The sequence below is a fragment of the Perna viridis genome, chromosome 1, assembly GCF_037379345.1.
Source record: "Perna viridis isolate PV_CMFRI_1.1 ecotype Kerala chromosome 1, ASM3737934v1, whole genome shotgun sequence".
Classification (NCBI taxonomy): domain Eukaryota; kingdom Metazoa; phylum Mollusca; class Bivalvia; order Mytilida; family Mytilidae; genus Perna; species Perna viridis.
In genome coordinates, this window is record NC_142445.1 from 47,320,180 (window position 1) to 47,343,276 (window position 23,097).

At 31.5% G+C, this 23,097-nt stretch overlaps 1 protein-coding gene across 4 annotated transcripts in view; it reads left to right on the plus strand.

Annotated features, from left to right (window-relative positions):
• The first annotated feature begins 338 nt into the window (after positions 1–338).
• LOC148629065 (uncharacterized) overlaps positions 339–23,097 on the plus strand; it is a 40,995-nt gene continuing 18,236 nt past the window's right edge. Inside the window, exons 1-21 of one of the 4 annotated variants that reach the window (XM_088543218.1) lie at positions 339–529; positions 2,867–2,979; positions 3,409–3,550; positions 3,788–3,907; positions 5,765–5,991; positions 6,527–6,627; positions 8,704–8,754; positions 9,596–9,850; positions 10,031–10,213; positions 10,498–10,748; positions 11,249–12,086; positions 12,401–12,582; positions 14,662–14,727; positions 16,706–16,780; positions 17,212–17,429; positions 17,880–18,054; positions 18,540–18,765; positions 19,193–19,302; positions 20,246–20,472; positions 21,198–21,365; positions 22,146–22,370. In XM_088543218.1, coding sequence (XP_088399344.1) covers positions 2,899–2,979; positions 3,409–3,550; positions 3,788–3,907; positions 5,765–5,991; positions 6,527–6,627; positions 8,704–8,754; positions 9,596–9,850; positions 10,031–10,213; positions 10,498–10,748; positions 11,249–12,086; positions 12,401–12,582; positions 14,662–14,727; positions 16,706–16,780; positions 17,212–17,429; positions 17,880–18,054; positions 18,540–18,765; positions 19,193–19,302; positions 20,246–20,472; positions 21,198–21,365; positions 22,146–22,370 — 3,921 coding nt within the window. In that variant the 5' untranslated portion in view covers positions 339–529; positions 2,867–2,898. The remainder of the gene's footprint in view (positions 530–2,866; positions 2,980–3,408; positions 3,551–3,787; positions 3,908–5,764; positions 5,992–6,526; positions 6,628–8,703; positions 8,755–9,595; positions 9,851–10,030; positions 10,214–10,497; positions 10,749–11,248; positions 12,087–12,400; positions 12,583–14,661; positions 14,728–16,705; positions 16,781–17,211; positions 17,430–17,879; positions 18,055–18,539; positions 18,766–19,192; positions 19,303–20,245; positions 20,473–21,197; positions 21,366–22,145; positions 22,371–23,097) is intronic. The other 3 variants (XM_088543215.1, XM_088543230.1, XM_088543223.1) reach the window with 3 other exon arrangements.

Genomic DNA, 23,097 nt, shown 5'->3' on the forward strand with positions numbered 1-23,097 from the left:
CGATTACTTTAACTGCGCCCATGTACAACTATTTAGAATTAACCTCACTACAGACCTTTATTTAGAGACCTATGGTACTACTGTGTTACCTTATACTAGGGAGTGAACATAATCATACAAAGACGTAGTAAAAATGATGATGTCGCTGGCGGGGTCACAATATTGGTTACCTTTTAAGACAATTAGTATTTAAGCGCGCGCACACACACACACACACACACATATATAACGTCTCAGAATGTGACGACTCTTTGCTACACACACACACACACTCACACACATATATATATATAAACATATATATAAACATCCATACAAACAGATTGTTATTAACCTGGTCAGTTACTACAGTTTCGTTGTATTATATTACGACTTTCATATCTATAAATAGTTAATAAGCTATATTTATGACAGTCATTGTTGAAGTCGGGATCGTAAGCCAGATACTGAATTTTTCACTATATCAAAGAGTTATCTGCTCTTTGTTTACAGCGGTGATTCCGAACAAGCAGTGACAAGATCGAGAGATGTATGTTTTTTGTTCTTCTGTCAATGACAGCACTGTTGATTTAATATGAATAAGAAGCATGTAAAATCTATCTGTCTTTCATATTTAATGTTTTACATTTTGTAATTCATTCACTGCATATTTAACTGACATAAAATCACAATTTTTATCAATTTCAGTCAATCAGTGACAGTGTAGGAAAAAAAAAAGACATTTTTAAAGGGAAAGACCATGTTGTTGTGAACGTCATAAATATCGAACGTAATCTGTTAAATATTCATAAAAATTCAATTGGAACAACTTAATTTTCTTTTCTTAATTAATAAATCGAGATTTATAATTAGGAAATTTGAATTTCCCATGCCTATGAGCGCCACCATGACCGGTTGAACTATGATGTCACAAATTCGGTTTGTAAAGTGAAAGTAAATAGGTAATTGACTACGATGCCTGAAGAAATCGCAAATTTGGGACTTTTCCCCTACAATTTCAACCCAAAATGAATAGAAGAAGAGATTGAGGCACAACATGTATAAGCAAATGTCAGACATCATCGACAAACAATGGGATTTGTAGCCAGATGACTAATAATTGTAAGGAAAATCATATGGCTACTTTCGAAGAATGTTCATGTTGCTGGTAGAAAAAACTTCTAGAACATTTCTCTTTTATCATTCGTGCAATCATAAGCTTGACAAGTCATCGTGTTATGGTGATAAGATAAACATGATCGTAGAAATATTTACGGAATATTCTTTGTTTACATATTATTTGCAGTACTTGTATCAGTACCAAACTGACTTAGTGACGCCAATTGGAAGCTATTGGTAAAAATCATTAAAATCTGGCTATCATCTTCCTTCAGATAGGAGAGTTCTGCAAGATGGCTATCCCCTTATATTTCAAGGATTTCAAACTTTGCATAGCCTTGAGCATTTTATAAAAGCGCATTTTGCATTAAAGGTTATTTGTTTTTGTTTAAGTGGGTATGGTTTATCATAAGAGCCCAACTTAATGCAAAGGTGGTCTTTCCCTTTAATGAAGTGATATTGATATAACACATTAGACTACCATCGTTAAATTGTATTTTTGTTTAGTCATTGAATTTATATTACAAAAACTGCTAATTTCTAATAGTATTTACTTACATAAACATAAGCCTTACTAAAAAATTGTCCCAAAAACATTAAAATTATAATTTGGAATAATTATAGCATTATCTTATTTATTTTTTTTTTAACATACACAATTTTTATGCAAAAAGTACACATACAATAATTGTATACATTTATTGTTGGCAAGACTTGAATACATGTATTGTGATCGCCAAGTACAGGTGATCCTAATAAGATAATATGATTTAGGCTTTGCCTACGAGGGACAGAGCTATTGTACTCAAATTACATTTCACTTCATTGATAACGCACCGTTATATTGCTGATATCACAAGCAACAGAAATATACTAGACCTCTTATAAAAAATGATGTGCATCTGCATTAAAAGTTCAATCACATCCTAACTGCATAGCTCACTACTGAAGTACTCCACTCTTGACAGACAGAATTTGAGTCATTTACAAAGTTAATACAAAGAATCAACATATGCAGGATGTCACTGATGCTTTGTTCCTATAAGACAAATATACTGGTGTACATGTCTTTGCAGTTATACATAAGAACTTAACTTTGTTACAATCATGGAACCCATTTCTGTGTGGCCTATGTTTTTGCAAAACATTATATACACTGTTTAAAATACATGTAGAACAAAGCTAAATTAAAAAAAAAAATTGTTAAAATGGTAAGGAAAATCACTCACTGAAGATGTTTTCCTATAACTTCACTGATGAAATTAAAAAAAAAAAAGTGATTGTAAAAATCATCAAAATAAATTGACCTTCAATTTAAACCAAAAAAATTGAAATAATTTCTTTACTAATGCCTACATACAACATAATGCAAAGAAGCGATAAATACACTCAGGAACTCAACTCACAAGATCTATTACATTATGTGATAAGGCTTTGAATTTAATCAAAGTGGCTGCAGCATCTGGTGAATATAGGTCACAAATGGATTATTTGGGTATAAAGAAGAATTTTCATACAAGACTTTATTCTTAAAATTTACAGGACATCTGAGAGCTACAATAAGGATGAGTCATCTTTGAAAATTTGATTAAGCTAAACTTTGATGGAGTGTGTGGGGAATGCATTATATGCTTCTTTTGGATTATTCCCTCAAATTATCTTAGGTAAGAGGGACTGGCAATTTATACCAACAAAAATTATATTTTTGAGTCATAGGTTTCTTCAGTAAGTTCTAGATGTTTTACTTTTAAGGATTAATTTTCTACAGGTAGTCACCAAAATGTGCTTAAAAGATTGAAGATGAAGTTAGAGCTTGAAGTGTTAGCCTCAACTAACATCAAAAGGAAGAAACCATGGCCAAAGATATTTTGGGTCGGAGAGGTAGAATTTTTTTTTAGATACAGATGTTTTCCAGAGTACACTGATAAATGCAGACCACATTGAAGGCTCTTAATTCAATGCCAAGTTTTGGGTCATAAATAATGGGCTGGTATAAAGTTGCAACAAACATTATTTATTTGGAGGTTGTAAGTGCATGTATTTTATAGGACTAGTATCAATGAATAGCATCAATATTTTACTAGAATCAAATTTTTTTAGATGTAGTAATTTCTTAATTTGAGTTCTACACATTGTCTTTTTACTGTTTACACTCAAGTATTAGTCAATTAGTAAACTGTACCTCATAAATGCATTTGATAGATATGTGTTTATAAATATAATGAACTAGGTTAATCTTTGAAGTTCTCCCTTTTTATTATTTGGGTAAAATAGCAATTTTATGAATATATGAATTTTATATTTTAAAAGGAGAAAGAAAGCCTGCTGCTTCTTGATAATCAGTCCCACAGATTAAGTGTGTTGTATGTTCCTTCAGGAAACACCAAGCGGAAAATAAATAAGTTGTCTCCCTTGCTTGATAATGCAGAGATAATTACAAAGACAAAAAATGGTATTAATATGTAACTTATATTTGTGAATAAAGCATAAAGCTGTAGATAATTTCTGTACACATATATAGCATATACCAAAATTAACATCACAAAAACAGGATATTTAACTGAAGTCAGTAAACACATTTTTGAAATGTTAAAGTACAGTAAATGTCCTATTAAAGCATAAATTTATTTATTTTGTTTATAACACGTATCAACATGATATATCATTTAGGTTTTATATCTATTTTTAGGACGCTATGTTGTTGGCTTACTGAAGAATGGAAAAGTGTTTTTATGGCACAAAGACCAAGATATTCTTAAATCCATTCATGGCCTTGAAACCATTATTTCACAAGAGGATTTTGTTCATGGTAAACTATTATCTGCTCTTGTTTTCAACAGTTTGAATAGGGTATGTAAGTCTCGTTTTGTGACTGTGATTTCACTAGGATAGGGCCCCGTGCAGGTCCGGGTGTTAAAAGAATAGGCCATAGTGGTGCACCGTGTTGGGAAAGATGCCACGTTCCTCGCATGTTAAAGAACCCTACTATGGTATTCTCCCGGTGTAGGAACCATAGGGCTCCGCCACAGGAGGCTAAACTGCCCGACCCTACCCACCTCTCCCTATTTCCAGTGGCAATCAAAATTTATTGACCCCATTGTCCTTGTGTCCCATCCCTTTTTCATTTCATCTTCATTTTATCATCCATTTCATGTTCATCGTCTGAATATAGCTGAAATATTGCTGCTCGGACGTTAAACCCAACAAACAAACAAACACTAGGATAGGTCCTAGTCTACCATTTAAAGGCATGGAGATTTGTCATTTAGAGATCACTGACTTGAGTGTTAAGGGCAAATATCTTTTTGTGTAAAAAATACTGATAAGAAATGACAAATATCTATTTCTACTTGATAAAGGTTTTAAGAAAAATATAAAATAGAAGATTTTGCATTATTACACAGGGTTTCGATATGCTGGAAGTGAACAAAATGCTGATTGGTAGTTGGATTTCAATATGTTCTACATTGGTAATTTTGGTAAAGAAAATGAAACTAGAACAAGACTTGCACACCCTATTCCACAGATGGTTGAAGACAGGACTCTGCATTATACTCCCATAGCCCATCTAACATCATAATCATTTTTATTTTGATATTTACTTTATGTTGTTCATATGTATTTTGTCTATACCAATATATCATATATTCTCTGAAAATTTGCATACTGTTCCTTTTTTCCCTAAAGAGCATCATTCCCTTAAAAATATGACAAGAAAGTTATAAATGATGTGGTACTTTAAATTCAGAAATAACATTATTTTGATTTATCATTTTCTACAAATGTTGAGTAAAATGCTTGCAGGATCAAAAAGGGATTAATAATGCAAGTTTAAATTTTTACACAATTTTTTGAAGTAACATACTGTAAAATTTTGAAATAAAAAACACGTCACCAAATATAATTTGAATATAAATGAGCCTTATTGTAGATGATTTTTTAAAACACTTTATATAGATTCCATGCTTTTTTTGACTTTCACAAGATATTATAAACTGGTACATAGATTGCCTTAAAAATTTATATAAAGAACACTCATATGACATTTTTTTCAACGGGTCATAGTTTTCCTTTCCTCGTTTGTCTACCCCGGACTTGACTTTTTATGAGCAACTCGGCGGGTGATCTAGAAAAGCTTACCCTACCGGTGCACCTGGTCCATGCTCCCAGTTTTTAGTGGAGTCCGAGTTGCTCATTTACTTTTGTTACTTTGTATGTATGATTTTAGTTACTTTATGTTCTTTGTTATGTATGTCTGTTTTCCATGTCTGGTCTTTGTCCCTGGATTACATTCTTTTGATTACCGCTATAACCTTGGTTCCCTTGATTACTCTTTCATATTTCAAAAAGTAAATTGGGGGTCACCTAACTTTTTTTCTTTCAATATTAAAAAAACTTCAATTCCCATTACTTTTTCTGCCAATTATCACCCCCCAGAAAGACTTTTTAAAACAAATGGTTTTAATTTTACCATATATATATCTTACTGTCAAATATTCTTTTTATATAATTTAAAGATGATTTGTTTACATTATTTCAAAAACTATTTGCTCATTGAAAATACATATTTCTGTATGATTTTGCAAGATGATAGAAAAGAAGATTTGATCTAATTATATTGAGATATTACTAAAATGATTTAGTTAACTACGTTTTGTTATTATAGGCAAAAGTGCTATCTTTTCATCAGAAGATTGTGAGCACATTATTGTTATACTTGGAACTACACATATCTACATCTGGAACAGGGACCAAGTAGAATCTGTACTGGAATCTAGGGTACCAGAAGTTAGAGGAACCTGGAACCTAGTTACTGTTCCCCAAGAGGCTGGCATACCTAAACATGATGATTGCCCAGAATTTTGTGTGGAAGGAGTATTCTTTACCCATCAGGTAATAGAGTGTCATGATGTATAATTTGATAGATAAAACTTTGATATAATGAGAATGCTTTTAATTTTCTGGTTTAACGTTATCTCAATTCATAAAACTTGTTAAGTTATCTTTAGCTCAAATTTTACTACTATTTCATTCTTAAAAAAATCATTGAAAATAAGATTTTTTACTACTTTTCTATGACAGTATATGCTAATTTGTTGATTAAAAGCAGTTGCAATATTCCTGTGGATAGCATTGTTACTTTTATAATCTGCTTGTCAATTAAGGTGTAAATAAATATAGTAATATTACTATCTGTACTCTGTCCATCTGTAACATCCCTCTGAATGCACCAGAACTAACATTCTCCTATGATGTTGGAAGTTTTACTTGGTACATGATGCCTTTAGAGAAATCTATTTTCCCTTTTCAAAGTCAATGTCCAATGCCTTATTTTCATATTGCAAGGGGTGCAACACCTTCTGTGATCTTCTTATTATTATTTTTATTATATGAAAAATAACTTTTATCATTTTATTGAATGTTACAGAACTTGGGATACTGCAGCCAAATCTCATTTGTTTTCAACAAAGACAAAGGAATCAGTATTGTAACTGTCTTACTCAGCTTTAACACAGATGATAAAAAACGGTAACAAACATAGCATCACTTGTTTTACTTTTTAAACCTGGTGATCTTTGATAACAAATAAATATCTGACTACATAACTTGAGACATACTTTACTTACAGTAGGTTGACCATGACCTATGACCTCGTTGAACTTGAATTTCCCAATGTTTTAAGCTCCATTGTTACAAGTTCAATATATGAAATCATTTATCCAAACTGTTATTTACATTTACCTTGGATTATTCCAGTTCAACAAGTCAGAGGTCACAGTGAACTCATTGTAAGTAAGAAGAATTTTATTATCATTTTTTTTTAAGTGGCCTCTTCCCCATTTGATTCAAGGTCAATTTCATATTGTATCATATTTTTTACAAGTCTTACATAAGTACTAGAAAGTGCATTCAAATTGATACTTTTATATAGTGCAGGAATAGATATATCCACATTTGTTTTGTGCCAGTGTAGAAAACAATCTATTTTCCTGTTGTTTTCATACTCAACTCTCCTTCAATTGAAATGATGGAATAATGTAAAATTGTATTGTTTCTCTTATGTTAAAAGGTCATTCAGAGACAAATTCTGGTGTGAAAAAGTGAATATATATATATCAGTGATATTTGTGACTGAGAGTGAAGTTTATCTTAATCTTTAAAATCTTTTAAAGACGGCTTGATGGAAATTGATAAAATGAAATATATACAAAATATACATATACTTAATGTGAGAAATCATATTTTAAGCAATGAACTAGGTTGTGTTAAAGCACACATCAGATGATGTCACTTGGCATACAACTTCTACATGTTGTAAGCGTTATTCACACAATTCTATATTTTCTACTCAAGTGGTGTCATTATTTCAGAAAGTCATAGGTTGACATATGATTAGTGAATGTAACAAACTGTCTTAACAATTGTCCTCACCTTCTACTTAGGTAGTGCAGTACTTTTGGGAAGGGAAAATGATGGGTAAGGGTAAGGGTGTAAAGTAAGCAACATTCATCAAATGCATTTTGATTATTTTTGAAAGAAGACTACAGAACATGATTATTAAAAGATTTCTCTTGTTCTTGAATATCATTGGATATATGATACATGTATTTGAAAGCCTGCACAATTTATTTATAATAAAGAAAGCCTTTGTTTAAATTATTTCCGTCATTAAATAAATTATCTTGTTAGGAAATGTGATTAAATACGGTTTGGTTTATAGAGGGACTTCCACATGGAATTTTATAAACTACAGTGTGATGTTTACTCTGACTTATCTCCCTTTAATAAGTATCTCTTCCTTGATTAATGTTTCTGTTGATTTGTCTCCCCTTTTATCAGTTTTCTCTTTACGATTTTAATATTTCTCTTGTTCACACCCTTCATTAACACATTCATATTTCCAAACTGAGTTGTTTAGTTGTTATTTAAAAATAAATCTGAAGGCCACCTAAGTCACTAACTAACTTGTTTATTGTTTGACTGCAACATATTTAGAAATCTCAGTTACGATCTGCTATTTACAACTGAAAATATCAATGGTTGTTTTTTTTCTATTATCATATTTTATTCGAATTTATTTAGATATTGTTTTTTTTTTTGGTAAAGTTTAGTGAAAGATGGTATTTTATAAAAGTGGTTCAGTGTAAATAACATGACAATGTAAGCTTTGAATTTATTTGTAAAACAAATTACTGGTACTTATGTACATATTGCAGTGTCATAAACATGTAGTCAAAGTGTATCATAAGAAAAGCAAAGAAGCTACTTGAACAGTTTTATTTAAAAGTTCCACTGAATAAATTTTCTAACTTTGCAGAAAGCTTTTTGAATGCTTAAGTTACTCATTTGTACAATGAACTACAAAAATAGAACACTCAAATATAAATTAGTATCAACTATTGTTTCTTCCTTTAGACTGTTCTTAATTCAGCTTTAATTATGTTCTTAATTCAGCTTAAATTATGTTCTTAATTCAGCTTTAATTATGTTCTTAATTCAGCTTAAATTATGTTCTTAATTCAGCTTTAATTAACATTCACTATTTTCCTTGCCTTCACCATGTGTTATAGCTATATATACTTGTATTGTGATGTCTTTTGGCAGCATAATAATTCCAGGCAATACTCTACAAAGTGAAAATTCAGAATCTATGAGGTTTGGATAACACTGAGTTATCAGAATATGTATTAGAAGTGAATTATCTAATATGCACGTTTTAGTTCAGGTTTACATTTAGGGGGAGCATTGTTTTACTAACACACATAATTAGTTCTCTGTTGCACATATTACATGACTTTGACTGTGTTAGGTGTTAGTGATAAATATAGAGTTTTTGGCTTTGATTCTTTTCATTTAAGTAGATTTTTGTGTTACTTTTGTGTTTATAACATATGCATGTTTTCTGTGTTTGAATTTTATAGCACATTTTGTTTTTATCTTTCACTGCTTCACACCATTTGAACTTTGAATTTTTTGTGTGTTAATTTTAATTGACTAAATTAAAGAAATAAATATTAAGGTAGATAGTAAAATATTAACTTTTACTTACGTATCTGAAATACTAGCTATATATTAGTAACATTATGCTTTAGTTTTTGACCATTCCTTCCTTTTAATTTATGCTAACAGTTTATATTATTAGCAAATGCAGTAAAATCACTCATTTAATGAAGCATAACAGTCAGCTTGTTTTTTTTAACCAATGAAGTTTATTTATTTGTGGTATTTGTCATAGAAACCAAATTTATTAAATCAATATCATATCCTAAATTTATAATATAAATACAGCTGACAAGCTAGACTCAGGGGTGATTTTGTTGCCTTTAATGTACTGGTTAGAAGTATTAATCACATACAAATAAACTATTAATTTGCCTTTTTACCTTTGTGCACTTCGTTTAATGTGATATTTTTGTATTTTATTTTTTTTTGTGATTCAATATCATGCTTTAAAAGATCTCCTTTGTAAAAAAAAATCATTCATTTTCTATTCTAGTCTTCCACCAGTGAATGTAGAATGGACTGTTATCCAGTACCCTCTGAAGCTGATACACCCAAGCTGTAAACCAGTCTATACCCAAGGTTCATTTGTTGCAAAATATGCAAATAATGGCCAGGTGATAGCTGTTGCAGCCAATCAGGAGAATCCTTTACATACTGGTATCCTGTTTGCATCACCATTATGTGACACAGTACTCCCTGTTAGTCTAAAGGGATGTGGATGTAGGGATCCCTATACACAGTCAGGAAGGTATCAATAATCATGCTGAAGAAGTAGAAATTTTTCTGAAAGATATTTGTCTTACATGTTTTGCAACTGATATTCAAATATCCAGGCTGAAAGTTACAAATATTTTTTTTCATATTTAAAAAAGCAATTAAGATTTCATTTTACTTCAAACTTAAAAACATGTAGTTTTATTTCTTACAGGGATTTTTGGATATCAGACATGGAATGGACATGTGACAACCTATTTTTAGCATGTTCCATTAACAATGGATGCATCTGTTTACTAACACGATTAGGAGAACCTCTGATTATTCAGTTGATTGGGCAGTCCATGGACATGGGACCATCACATTTTCTACCCATTCATCCTCTCATTATTGTCAGGTAAATATCACATATGATGACTTAGAAATACTTTATTAAAGTCTTACCTAATGGTCTTTTATAAAAATACATTAGCCACTCATTAAAGAGTTATTAGAGATTACAATAACAACATCAAAATACTTAATATATATAAAACTTATGAATTTAATTTTGGATATGAAGATGTAAAAAAAAACATATTTATAGAGTTAGATTCATGTTTTATCCTTGAAGCAACTAATACATAAGTGTAATTGCCACCATTTTGTTACTATATGACCAATATCAATTTTCTGTTTTAGAGGAGAAGAAGACTTAGTACATTCCAGTCCACAAGCTCAGAAGTTCTCCATCTCCACCCATCCAAACCTTCCAATTGTTCTCTTCTCAGACGGGTTCATGGTGACAGTGGTACAGCTCAGAGCAGATGTTACTTGTATCAGAATGATGAAGAAATTTGTACTGTCATCTGCCAAACATTTGAAAGAGATATCTGAAATGGCTAACCTTGATGTGACCTTGACTGATGCTTTCAGGTTACCTTCTGAAAGAGGTACAGTCAATATCCTGTACTTATACTATTGCACTTATCTACCAATTTATATAAAATTCAGACATGGACAATGGTAGAGTTGATTCATATTGCAGAAAAACTCACCAAACTATGCTTTTTCAATCTACATACATGTACATCATATTTCTATGTACGGTAACTGTACTCTTTTCTACATACAGATCTTTACTTTGGAGGAAACCGATCAGTCATCTTGTTTCATGTACATTGTACAATTTTTATTTTTATCTCATAAGTGCAACAACCAAATAAAAAAACTAAAAATGTTTATGTGGTCTGTAACTGTTTCTAAATTAAGAATAAAAGTAAAACTTTGAGGGTGTATGCAAATCATAGCACATCAGACACAAATTGAAAGATTAAAACCTTTCTGTCTAGAATCACTTTTACAAACATGAATAAGTTACATGTTGTTACATCAAGGTAAAACATTTTGTATAAAGCACTGAAATTCTGAAATCTTCGATTATTATTTTCAGATGACATATCAGCCAGATCTGGAAGTAAAAGAAGACATTTTAAGTTTGAAGATGACCATGGACAAGATCTTGATAGTGATAACAGCTTTTTAGACCATGAGGATCCGTATACAGGTTTGAATGCTGGTAAAATAGAATTTTCAGAGGCAGGTCTCTCTGTTTTGGATTCAGGGGACTTCAGTGGACTTTCAAGGATAGAAATTTTATTGAAACATATGGAGATGGCAGAAAATGCTTTGTTTTCATCATGGAAATTAGCTACATCATATACAGATTCATGGCAGACTGATATAGATAAAATATCAAAACAAGTCTCTCATAATTTTATCAAGCTATTTACAATTCTGTTAGAATGTAGGGATATTGATACTATTCTTTCCCATCACAGAAATGTATCTGTAGCTGCTCAGAATCCACGTTTGTTTAGTGTCATAACAACATATAAACGTGCCATGGAACTTCTTAGATTTGACATCATTAACAAACATCTGATGCCAGTTTCTCTTAAGTTAGCATATGACACCGTCAATCTAGTGTTAACAAGTACAGAATTACAAAGAACTGATCCAAGACTTAAGACACTGTCAGGATGCTATGCATTGTTAAAATTTACTGAGGAAATGTTGAACAAAGTTTACACCTGGACCCATGGGGATGAGATTTACTCAGGATTACCTTTGGAATCACGATCAGATCAGAAACATGCATATCAACCAGCTGTTGTGACAAATCTGTCACCAAGGTCACACCCAAGAACCAATGAAGTGGACTATGCTGCTGTTGAACAGTTATCTGGAATTGTCTCCCCTAGACATGTAAAACAATTACCTGGGAATAGGTATGTTTCTCTTTATAAAAAATGGATTCAGAAGAATGAATTATTATGGTCTTTTATTATATAATTGTAGAACGTTCTTGTTTTCATTTCACCATTTTTCATGTGTTTCTGATTGTGTTTCTAAATGTACCTCCAATATTTTTATCATTGATAAAGTGATGACTACTTTGAGTACTATATGAATATGATTTGAAATGAAAACTTCTCACTAATAAATCAATTTCATGCTTTTAGCATGTAAGTTAAATGTATTTGGTGCATTGCAGTTAAAATGATGTGTATACTTTTCACTTATTTCCTATTTTTTTTTGTAGGCTTTGTGGTAGCTGGAAGTTATTGTACAGATCTTTAATACATTATCAGAAATACTTACAACAGACCCCTACCTCTGGTAAAGAGAAGGAGCAACTGATGAATCTCATGTTTGCTGTAGAACAAAACATCAAACAAAGTGATGGAAGTGTACCTAGTCCACGTACACCTAGAATTACTCAAGGTAAGTAGTGTATCCTGTTAGCCATAGGTGTTAAGTCTTAAGCTTTCAGCAGGGACCTCAAGATATTTCGTGACAAATTCATCATTCTCCTGCTTACCTGCCCATGTAAGAATGTGAGATTTATCTGCAATTTGTGGAATTTTCTCCTGTCTTATTTGAATTTTCAGTCTAAAATAGTAATTTATTACTTTCAATTCTTATAAAAACATTTTGCTTAAATGAAAACGCGAATGGCTCTAGTGAATTGAATATTTGAATTTGAAGTCTACTTCTGTCCATTGCTCCAATTTGACAGTGAACGACAGAAATGTAGAAAGTTACTTCCCTTTGCTTAAAATTATGAAAAAAAGAGTCAAAGTCAGGAAAATGAAAAAGGACTATAGGATAATTTTCATCATATTAGCATAAGGTTTACAGCCACTGAATCTCTAGGAGTAAGGTGTTACTCTTCCCTAGTATGCATATCATTGAATAAATAGAATATAAATTAAACATATTACCACAAACAATATTCAAAATTGGTTGTTTCTATACAGAAAAAATTGGAAAAAATATGTTTTTCACCTGATTAGAACTATGTAAATCTACATGAAAAACTCATGAAAATCATATGTAATCAGCTTAAAAAAACTCTCTCTCTCTAGTCCTTGTTATGCACGGGGGCACATAGGGCAACTACTAGACTTCTCCATTTTTCTCTGTCTTGAGCAGTTTTCTCCAATCTCCCCAAGTTAGGCTGTGATCTCTCATTTCCTTTTCCACAATTCTTCACCAGGTGTTTTTTGGTCGACCAGGTTTCCTCTTCCCTTCTGGTGTCCATCTAAGTGCTACCTTAGTTGTTGGCTGGTTTTCGTAGCACATGCCCAATCCATTTCCATCTTCGCTTTACAAGTAAAGTTCTCATATCGTCTGTATTTGTTTTTTCATGTAATTCTACGTTGGTAATCTTATTTGGCCAGAAAATCCTCATGATCTTTCTGAGGCATCCATTGTGGAAACTCGAAAGTCTGCATATATCTTTCTCTGTCATTCTCCAGCATTCTGCCCCATAGAGTAGTACAGACAGAACGCAGCTGTTATAGATTTTTATTTTTGTCTTTCTACTTATGTCATTTGTTTTCCATATGCTTTGGAGGTTGATGAAAGCACCCATAGCTTTACTTAGTCTGGCATTTATGTCTTTGTCCGCACCACCATCTGATGTAACTATGCTTCCAAGGTATGAGAATGATGTTGTGTTACTCAGATTATTTCCATCTATCTGTATTTGTGCTGGTTGTTTGGTATTTAAGGACATATGAACTAACATGAAAAACTCATAAAAAATCATGTTTATAACTAAACTAATTATTTCATGAAGAAACAAGTGAATAAAAAGTCAAATGGTTATTATGTACTTTTCATGGAACTTTGTACAATATGTGTACAAAATGTGTATACGAAAGAAGTATTGTTTTTTTTTCTGTTTTTATGCACACAAGAAAACTTATATTTCCACATTGGTCCTAATTATATATTTCTGTAAGTTTTTAAACATATGAAAACATATGTTATAACTTTTCCCAAAATACGTAGAATAATTGTTCTAATATTGAAACATTAGGTATTCCTGTTTTTTCAATTGCTTGGGGTGTAAAGTTAATTAGTTATGAAAGATTAGTTTTATAAGAAGAGCACCAGTAAGTGATATCTAAAAGAATCAATAGAATATGCAAAAAACTTCATAACTTAAAATTATAAAGTGCACAACTTTGTCATTGTATTTGTTATGGTCTGTAGAGATAGCCTTCAGAAGTATCTTAACAGATTCTGTATGCTGTTATTTTATCTTTGTTGAATCTTTTTAATGTCAGAAATCTTTGTTCTTTATAAAACCTGTACACATACTGTAAGGTATGACAGTTTCTATGTGTTAATATGGAAACTCCTAAGTGATAATTTTTGGAACATGTTTACATGCATAGAGCATGAGATACTTGTAGATTAATAAGCACTGTATGTTAAACAACCTTCCGGACACAGTAATGAAAATTATTTAATGTTTAAATAAAAGAAACTTGTTTTACATATTTATTACAGAATTTTTGAATCAGACATGGCCGCTATCTGCCAGTTCGAATTTGGTTGAAGAATTTTTTATTATTTGTAAGATGATTTGGGATTGGGGTTAGCTACAGATGTTTGTTTTGCACCACACTGTATATCTGAACTAGAAAAAAAACTTGTTACTTAATGTTTTGTGTTTGTTACATCTTTTACACTGATAAAACTTGCTTAAAAATGAATTGTCTGGATTCCAATATAAATTTCAACTGAATTGGGAAAATACTTTTGTGAAATTTAACATTCACTTTTCTCATTGGCTTTTTGTGAAACTTGTCATGAATTTCATGTGAACTCGTGTCAAGATATATCTGATTTGTGGTGACTTTTAAACATACATTTTAATTCATGTTAATGATGACTTTAACTTAATAAGTATTTAATTCATTTTTGTTATGACTTTGCTTTAATTCAGCAGGTGTTCCCTGATTATTTTTCTGGAAAAGTAAAGTATTTATTTCTGGTAACTTGAACTATTTTCCTAGAAAATTAATGCCAACTTTCAGAAACGTAAAACGCTGCCTAAAGAATATTGACAATGCACAGAAAAATTGCATTAATATAATAACTGATAACTTGAATAAAGTGACTGATGCCATGCACCGAGTGGATTTTTGTCTCTGTACATTATGCACTTAATTGGGTTTTGTGCGTACACATGGTTTTAGGAATTTATTTAGTTTGGTTAAGATGTATAAAATATTTATGGAAACGATTGGCAGTTTTTATCTGTTGTTAAAAACTTCAGTAACAATTATTGTTTTTTTTTCTTATTTGGCTATTGTTTAAAAATTATTTAAAAATTCAGAAACTTATCAATATTAATTCTGTTGATTTGGTGAAGTTTCTAGTAAAAAAAGATAAGAGGGCAAACAAGTAATTTAAGCTGTTGTTTCTTTCTTTAATATTAGAATACGGAAATAAAACAATTTAACAATGTCTTTATGAATTTTTGAAAAAAACATACAAATGTCTTCATTTGAAACAGACATATTTTTTTTTTATTATGGTGTTTTTTTTTGCTTGAAATGTCAAACATCAGATCGATAGTTACTCCATAATTTCAAGGTTTATTTCATCACCATCATATGTTATATTTAAGTGGCAATCTGTATAAAGATCAGACGGGAGCTGATTTATACATGTCAAAAACCTACCAAACTTGTTTTTATTTCTTGTTCAGAAACAGCTATAGACCACATAATCAGTCTTCACTTTTCATTTAATTGTTACACTTTTGAGATAAAAATTATACAAATTGTACATGATTTGGCACTTTGCAAGAGTTATTGTTCTTGATTTTGTTTGATTTGGTTGATTTTAGTGGGAGATAAATTTATGATTTTCTCAAAGTACAGATCTGAATACAGAAAGGACTGTCGTTATGTGAAAATATAGGATATGTAGATTGAAAAAGCATTGTTTGTTTGGTGGGTTTTTCTATACCATGAATCACTTTACCATAGGCAGTGCATGAATTTTATGTGGACTGGTACTGTAGCTAATTTCCATGATGAAAACAAAGCATTTTCTGCCATCTGTTTCAATAAAATTTCTGTCCTTGAAAATTTTGATATTGGTACTCCATAATCTACACAAATAACATTTAAAAAAAACTAAAAACATCAGAATTATTTCTCAAGTCACGTTTTCATTTTGTCTTCATATTGAATTGCATTATTCTTCATATACTATAAACGAACTTGTTTTCACAGGGGATTATTTTTAGCTAATTTCATCATGAAGAACAAATTGTGAATTAAATTGCTGCAAATAAGTTTCTTTATTACAAAATTACAGAACTGATAAGTCAAATGTAATAGTCATAGAAGAAAATCTATTGGTGTTAGACAGAGTGCAAGTCACAGAAATAAAAAGCAGGGAAATTTAAATTGATTTTCTGAAATGCAAAAATGGGTATCTGCAAAAATAAATTGGTTTATAGTACTACCAATTTTGTTAACTTTTGCCGAAGCCTAAATTTAGATTTAACAAAAAAATATTGTTTTATTATTAACAGGTGAACATTTCAGTCTTGGAGGAAAGCATACCATGGCAATAGATGCTTGGAGAGAAGAACTGAAAAATATATCAGGTACCCTATATCTCATAATTTATAAGATTAACACAATATTTTGTTTTATAACAACTAACTAGTATTATTTCAATTTAAGCATGTTTTGGCAACATATTTCATTTTCAGGTAAAAATTGTGGTATGCACAGAATTCAGTGTGAAAATTTATTAAATTGCTTCATCTTGACAGATAGCAATGATCTTGAAACACAAAATATTTTATTCACAAACAAAATATAATTACAAAAAACAAAACAAAAAAAAAAAAACTGCTTTATCAGATAATTATGTATGTATACATATATACACACTTTCATTTCATTCCCAAAATAATTAATATTGATAAATAAGTAAATATTGGCGATAAATATTTTTTTATTGTCCCTACAATGAACCCATACATATAGCATAGTAATTTCAACCTGACAAGCCAGTATTAATGCATTCCAGATCATCCAGAAGATGTAGAGAAGAAGAGTCAGGTACTACATGCTGTGTTATACACCCATCTATTGAAGGATCAGTTAGGTCAGGCTATTGACTTTGTAGATGAACTGATTATACACTCTAATGTAATGTCCTCACAGAATCTCAGACTGCCTCAGTTCAAACCTGGAGGAGAGAAACCCTCACTGATGACCATTGTTACTGATACCATGAAATCACAGGTACAGTATTCCTACTGATAAAGGCAGATTGGCTTTGTAGAAACATGGCACCCTTCTTTTGTAGAAAAATGTTTACATGTAATACTGTTTAAGGTTTGTCAACATGAACTCTGACCTTTAATAATTATTTTTTTTCAGTGACAATGATGTTAAAGTGAGGAGTACAGTCAAACTTGTCTAAGTGATCGTCTGTATTCATCAAGTACCTGTCTTATAAGAGTATGATTGAGTATGTAATGCATTCTATGTCAAATGAACCAATATATAAAGACCTCTTTTTTATGTGACCATGAGTTTGTTGTCCCTTGGGTGGTCACTAAATACAGGTTTGACTGTATGCATATAGCTGCAGAAAAGTGATTCAATATTTCCAGTCTTGTTTTAAAGTATAAAGGTTCCCTCAATTACACTATGGAAAATTCATGATCTTTTTCATATGTCTAATTTCAGCATTCAGATACAAAGACAATGGTTCCCTGTATACACGACAAGTCTGTACGTCAGCTGGTACAGAGCATGGCGCGATTTATGTGTTCCTATTTCTGTAACCAGTCTGTGTATATTTTTCCTCCTCACAGCCCTCAATCAATACCATGCATACACATGGGCAGTGATAGACAGAAAAGTAAGATGATTTCTTCTTTATTTATATTATCATGATATGTAACTAGAGCTTATTCAGATGGTTGATATGGAATCATATTTTGTTTTCTCAATGACTATTTATGATAATAATGGTCTCTGTTTTGTATGATACAGATATAAGATAATTTTGTTTAAAAGAAATATACTGTAAATTAAAAACTATTGCATACAAGTAACATTTATTATTGGGGTTTTGAATTTTTTTTCATATGCTAGAAAGGAACTTTAAACTTTATTTTTATCATTGCAATAATTTCTGAAGTTGTTGACTATTGCTTGCCTTACTTACAATTTCTGTTAATTTGGAAATTGTTGTGATTTGAGGAAAAAAAACCTGTATCAGTAGTGTGAGATATTCCATAATGTCAGTTTTAATTATTGTGATTTTAAGTAGCTACTATTTTTCAATAGTCATATGATTGCATTAATTTCTGAATTTTTAGTATCTGTACTTATGTTTTTTAGACAACAGAATAATACCTAAGTACCATGAGGACATTAACAATGTGATATCCAGGGATGGTCTGAGTAAAACATGGACTACGGACAGGGCCATGGAATACCTCTTACTGAGTGGACTGTTATGTGAGGCCACATGGTTTGCTGATAAGATGGGAGATTGGAAGGCAGGACTCTTGTTGTCTGTGGCCTGTATCAATCATAGAATAATGTCTCCTAAACTGTATAAAAAGTGAGTATCTTCCTGTCAGGAATCAAATTTGAATTTAATGAGGATTATACCCCACAACAAAGTTTTGAGGGGTATATAGGTTTCATGCTGTTTGTCTGTTTGTCCAAACTTTTGTTCAAGCAGCTTACAGCATTGTTATGAAACTTTGTGGGGTGTTATATAACCTCACGGATGTATGCACACTGTCAGGAATTTATATTTGGACAAAAATTGTGGAAATGAGGGATGTTGGACTTAAATGTATTGAATTTATATTTTATATTGTTAAGACTGCACTTCAGTAGTTCTTGATCCACAGATTTAGTGACTAATTAGGACAACTGTATTATAAATTGATTAAAAATGATTTAAAAGTTGATATAAAATTATTTCAGAACTATTTTAGATGTCACATGTATTTAGATTATTACAACTGTTTATATTGTAGGAAGATAAAGCCTTTCATGTTACCAGATAACCTGTCACCTGGTGCTATACTTCAGGATAAATTAGAGGCATTGATTCATCTGGAGAAAGAAACTAAAGAACAAAAACAAGGTAGCTGTACTGTGGCTTTCAATTATCAGAATTCATAAAATAAAAATGTCTTGTCAGTTCAGTTAGAATGACACTTTTATATTAATTCATTCATTCATTCACTTTTTTGATAATTTGTCTTTATTTAAAGCTGCATTAGCTGTCATTTTCGTTAAATTTTGTTTCTGTTAAAATATACCTTAACTTTGAATTATTTTGACTAAATTTACTTTTCCTGTATAATTTCATTTGATACCCACAAATAAAATGCATTAAATACATGAAATGGGTGTCTATATATTTATTATCTTGCAAGACCTAGATAAATTCATATGCATGTGACTTCTGTTGACCTTAACCCGTGCATGTGCTGTAAGGATCACTTCTTTAAAAACAAATCTGATTGCAAGGTGAAAGTGGTTATTCAACGGCAAGGAAGATTGACGGACATCGAAAGTTTGAATATAACGCAAGGATCCTTTTGAAATTTACATATTGTGATATAATGAGGCTCAAATATGGTCATTATTTATTTGAAAACTAATCAAGAAATAGATGGAATGAAATGAAAACAAGACACATGCTTGCCTGAGTATCCATTATTGTTATTTTTACCAAGGTTAAAGTATTTTTAACCCAGGTGAATGTCCTGTCTGCAATCTTTGGAAGAAATGGCGAAAAATAATTAGATCAGAGCTGTCGATCTTTTCTGATTGAAAAAAAAAAAAAATTTATTTTCACAATATTCTGTAGGTATTATCGACATTTATTGCTTCAATTACATTACTACAAACTTATTTTATTGAATCAGCAAAATTCAATAGAATCAGAACTGAACAAATTTGGCAGCTAATGCAGCTTTAAAGCTTTTATTTCAACAGTACTTTGATTTATGAAGCTTAGTAAAGTAACATTTTCTTTGTCTCCTATCTTTACTTCATTTATTGATTGATTTTGATTACAGATTTCATACCTATAAATAATGAGACCAACATAGTGCAGTTGTCAAAGACTATGGAGGACCTACTGAAGGCTGGGGTCATTAGTGGTGTAGAAATCATGCCATGGTTACTTTCTAGTCTGGTGGATAGATTGAAGGGAGTTGTAAACAGACTGCATCCTCTGGTACCTCAAGGCTTCTACCTCCCAGCACCACCACTATATTGCCCTCAACCGTCTGACACAAATGAGGTGAGAATTGGCAGGAGGTGTACTGCACCCTCAGGGTTTGACGTTAATATTTTCTGAACCTTGTCCTATCGGGCAAGTTGATGAAAATTCTACTTGCCTCAATTAAAATCTAGGTTGTCCTTTAGTAAATGAATGTTGAAAAATGAATAAAATTTGGTTGTCCTCTGTGCAAGTATAATTGAACTTTTACTTGTCCGTAGGGTAGTTTCACTTGTTCCAGGTAATAAGACAACCTTGATAATGTCATACCCTGACCTTCTGGTTCCTCAAGGCTTCTATCCCCCCTGCATCACTGTTATTCTGCCTTCAACTTACTGACTAAAATTAGTAATGAAGTAGGTGCTAGGTCAATAAATGACTTGATCCTAGAAACCTCCAAGGACAACTGTTATACTGTCCTCAATATTGTGACCCAGGAGCAGGATGAATGGAGGTTGTTAGTCTAGATTGAAAGTAACCTTCATCCTCAACTGCTCTAAGTTTACAGACACAGAAGAGGTTAAGAAAGCTGAATACACGTCATAACAATTTTCTAACTTTAATATCTTAAGAGTATCTTTTTTTACACCATCTTCACCTTAATCAACTTATAGATTCTGAATTAGGGTGAGTATTGCAGATTTTGGTAGATATAGTTAAAAAATTGTACTGCTCAGTTTTGATAAGCAGTAAAATAATTTATGTCTGAATGATTATAACAGCTGATGGATTTGATTTCATTACAGGAGTCTGTATCAGCTGATGTAGACATGGAAAAGAAGCTGAGATATGAGATATCTTCAATGGTCCAGCTGATTCTGGTCGTTCTGAATGCCTCACACGTATCACTACCAGCTACCAGGTGGTACATACAACAACTAGTCAATGTACAGGACAAGGCAGCACAGTTTAAGGTTAGTATGTGGAAGCCAGTAAAAAAATTTAGTGTCAATATCCAGAGCACTTAAAGCTAAATTTAAGGGAATATTGTGGCTCAGTGTAAAGTTAGTATACAGAAGCAAGTAACAAAATTAAATGTCAATATCCAGAGCACTAAAGTTAAATTTAAGGGAATATGGTGGTTCAATGTAAGGTTGGATTACTGAACATGACTGCACATTTTTGATTATGGGTACTTATAAAAGCATTCAGCACTCAATGTACAGAAGATTAATTGGCCAATATGGACATATTAACAAAAGTTATGGTCTGTAAACTGGGTTTTATACGGGTAGAATTGTTGGTCAGTTTATGTCAAATAAGTGAACAAAGCAGTTACAGTTTCAAAATTTCTGTGGCAAAGTTATATGCTAGGACTGAATTCTGCAAAACAAAACCAAAGCGTCAACAATGGGACAGTTCAAATATGTCAAAATCCAAGTGCATGACCTGAACCTGAAAACAGGAAACAAAGACGGTCTACAAACACAATCTAGTAAACTGAATAAAGTTGATTACATATTAAATTTGAAGCTAAAAGAACAAGACAAAACAACACAAAAAATAAAACAACTAAAGCACTAGCATTTTAAAAATCATTTGACAGAATACCTGATGACTAAAAATATGAAATGAAGAAGAGTTTTGATTTAAATTATCAAAGACTTTTCAAACAAACTGATCTTTTTTATGTGTTAAATTATATTTTAAACAATTACACAAGACTTACAATTTATTGTGTTTTTATGATCCAGGTAACAACAGAGGGACCATGTACAGAGTTACCAGAGATATTACAGCCATACAGTAACATACCCTCCTCCCTGTCAGAGGCTGAACCTGGTGTAGTACAGATCTTATCTGGCTATAGAGACTTTATCACTATACTCTGGTTACTGCATGCTAGAGACACATTGTCCAAGAAACTTCGTCAGAAAGAGAGTTATCTGAATGACATGAATTATCAGGATTATCTCAGGGTAATGATTATTTCTTAATGCTATAAACTGTATGTTGATATTAAGGACTGGTAGATATTGGATGCTGTATAATATTGTGTGGCAAGTGTAAAATTTTGTGATTTTGAGGCAATAAAGGTATTTGAAATATTTTTGGTTTATGATTTTGACAAATGCTGATTGATGCACTTAGTACTAGAGTAATTTTTTTGCAGAATTTATTTGGCATTTTTAGACTGACCTCTAAAATATGCCAAAATTAGCACCCCAAGAACAATACCTGCTATACAATATTTCTTTAAGGCTTCCTGATATTAGCATTTTCTTTTGATCTAGTTGTTTGAATGTCTCTATTTAATCATACAATTGGACAATAGTAAATCAAATTGTTTCTTGTGTTAATCATCTTCAGTTTGAATCACATGTATCAGGTAAAGGGTATTACAGTGACAATAGCTACCATGAAAATATTGACTGTGAAAAGAATGGTGAAGAGGTGTATATAGCAGTACAATGGGGGGCATTTTTTACAGAATAGAAGCAATTTTGAAGTTGAGACAGGAAACATCACAGTGAGCCTGTTAGGATAAGGTGTGATGTTCTGTAGAGACATTCAAAACTGACACTGTTCTGTTTATCAGGGACATCACAGCTGATCTGACATTACATTGTCATTGGAAATTGTCAATATTTTTCATTATCACAACAGTAGCCTGAAATAGAAATTAGCAGGCAGTAAGAACAATTG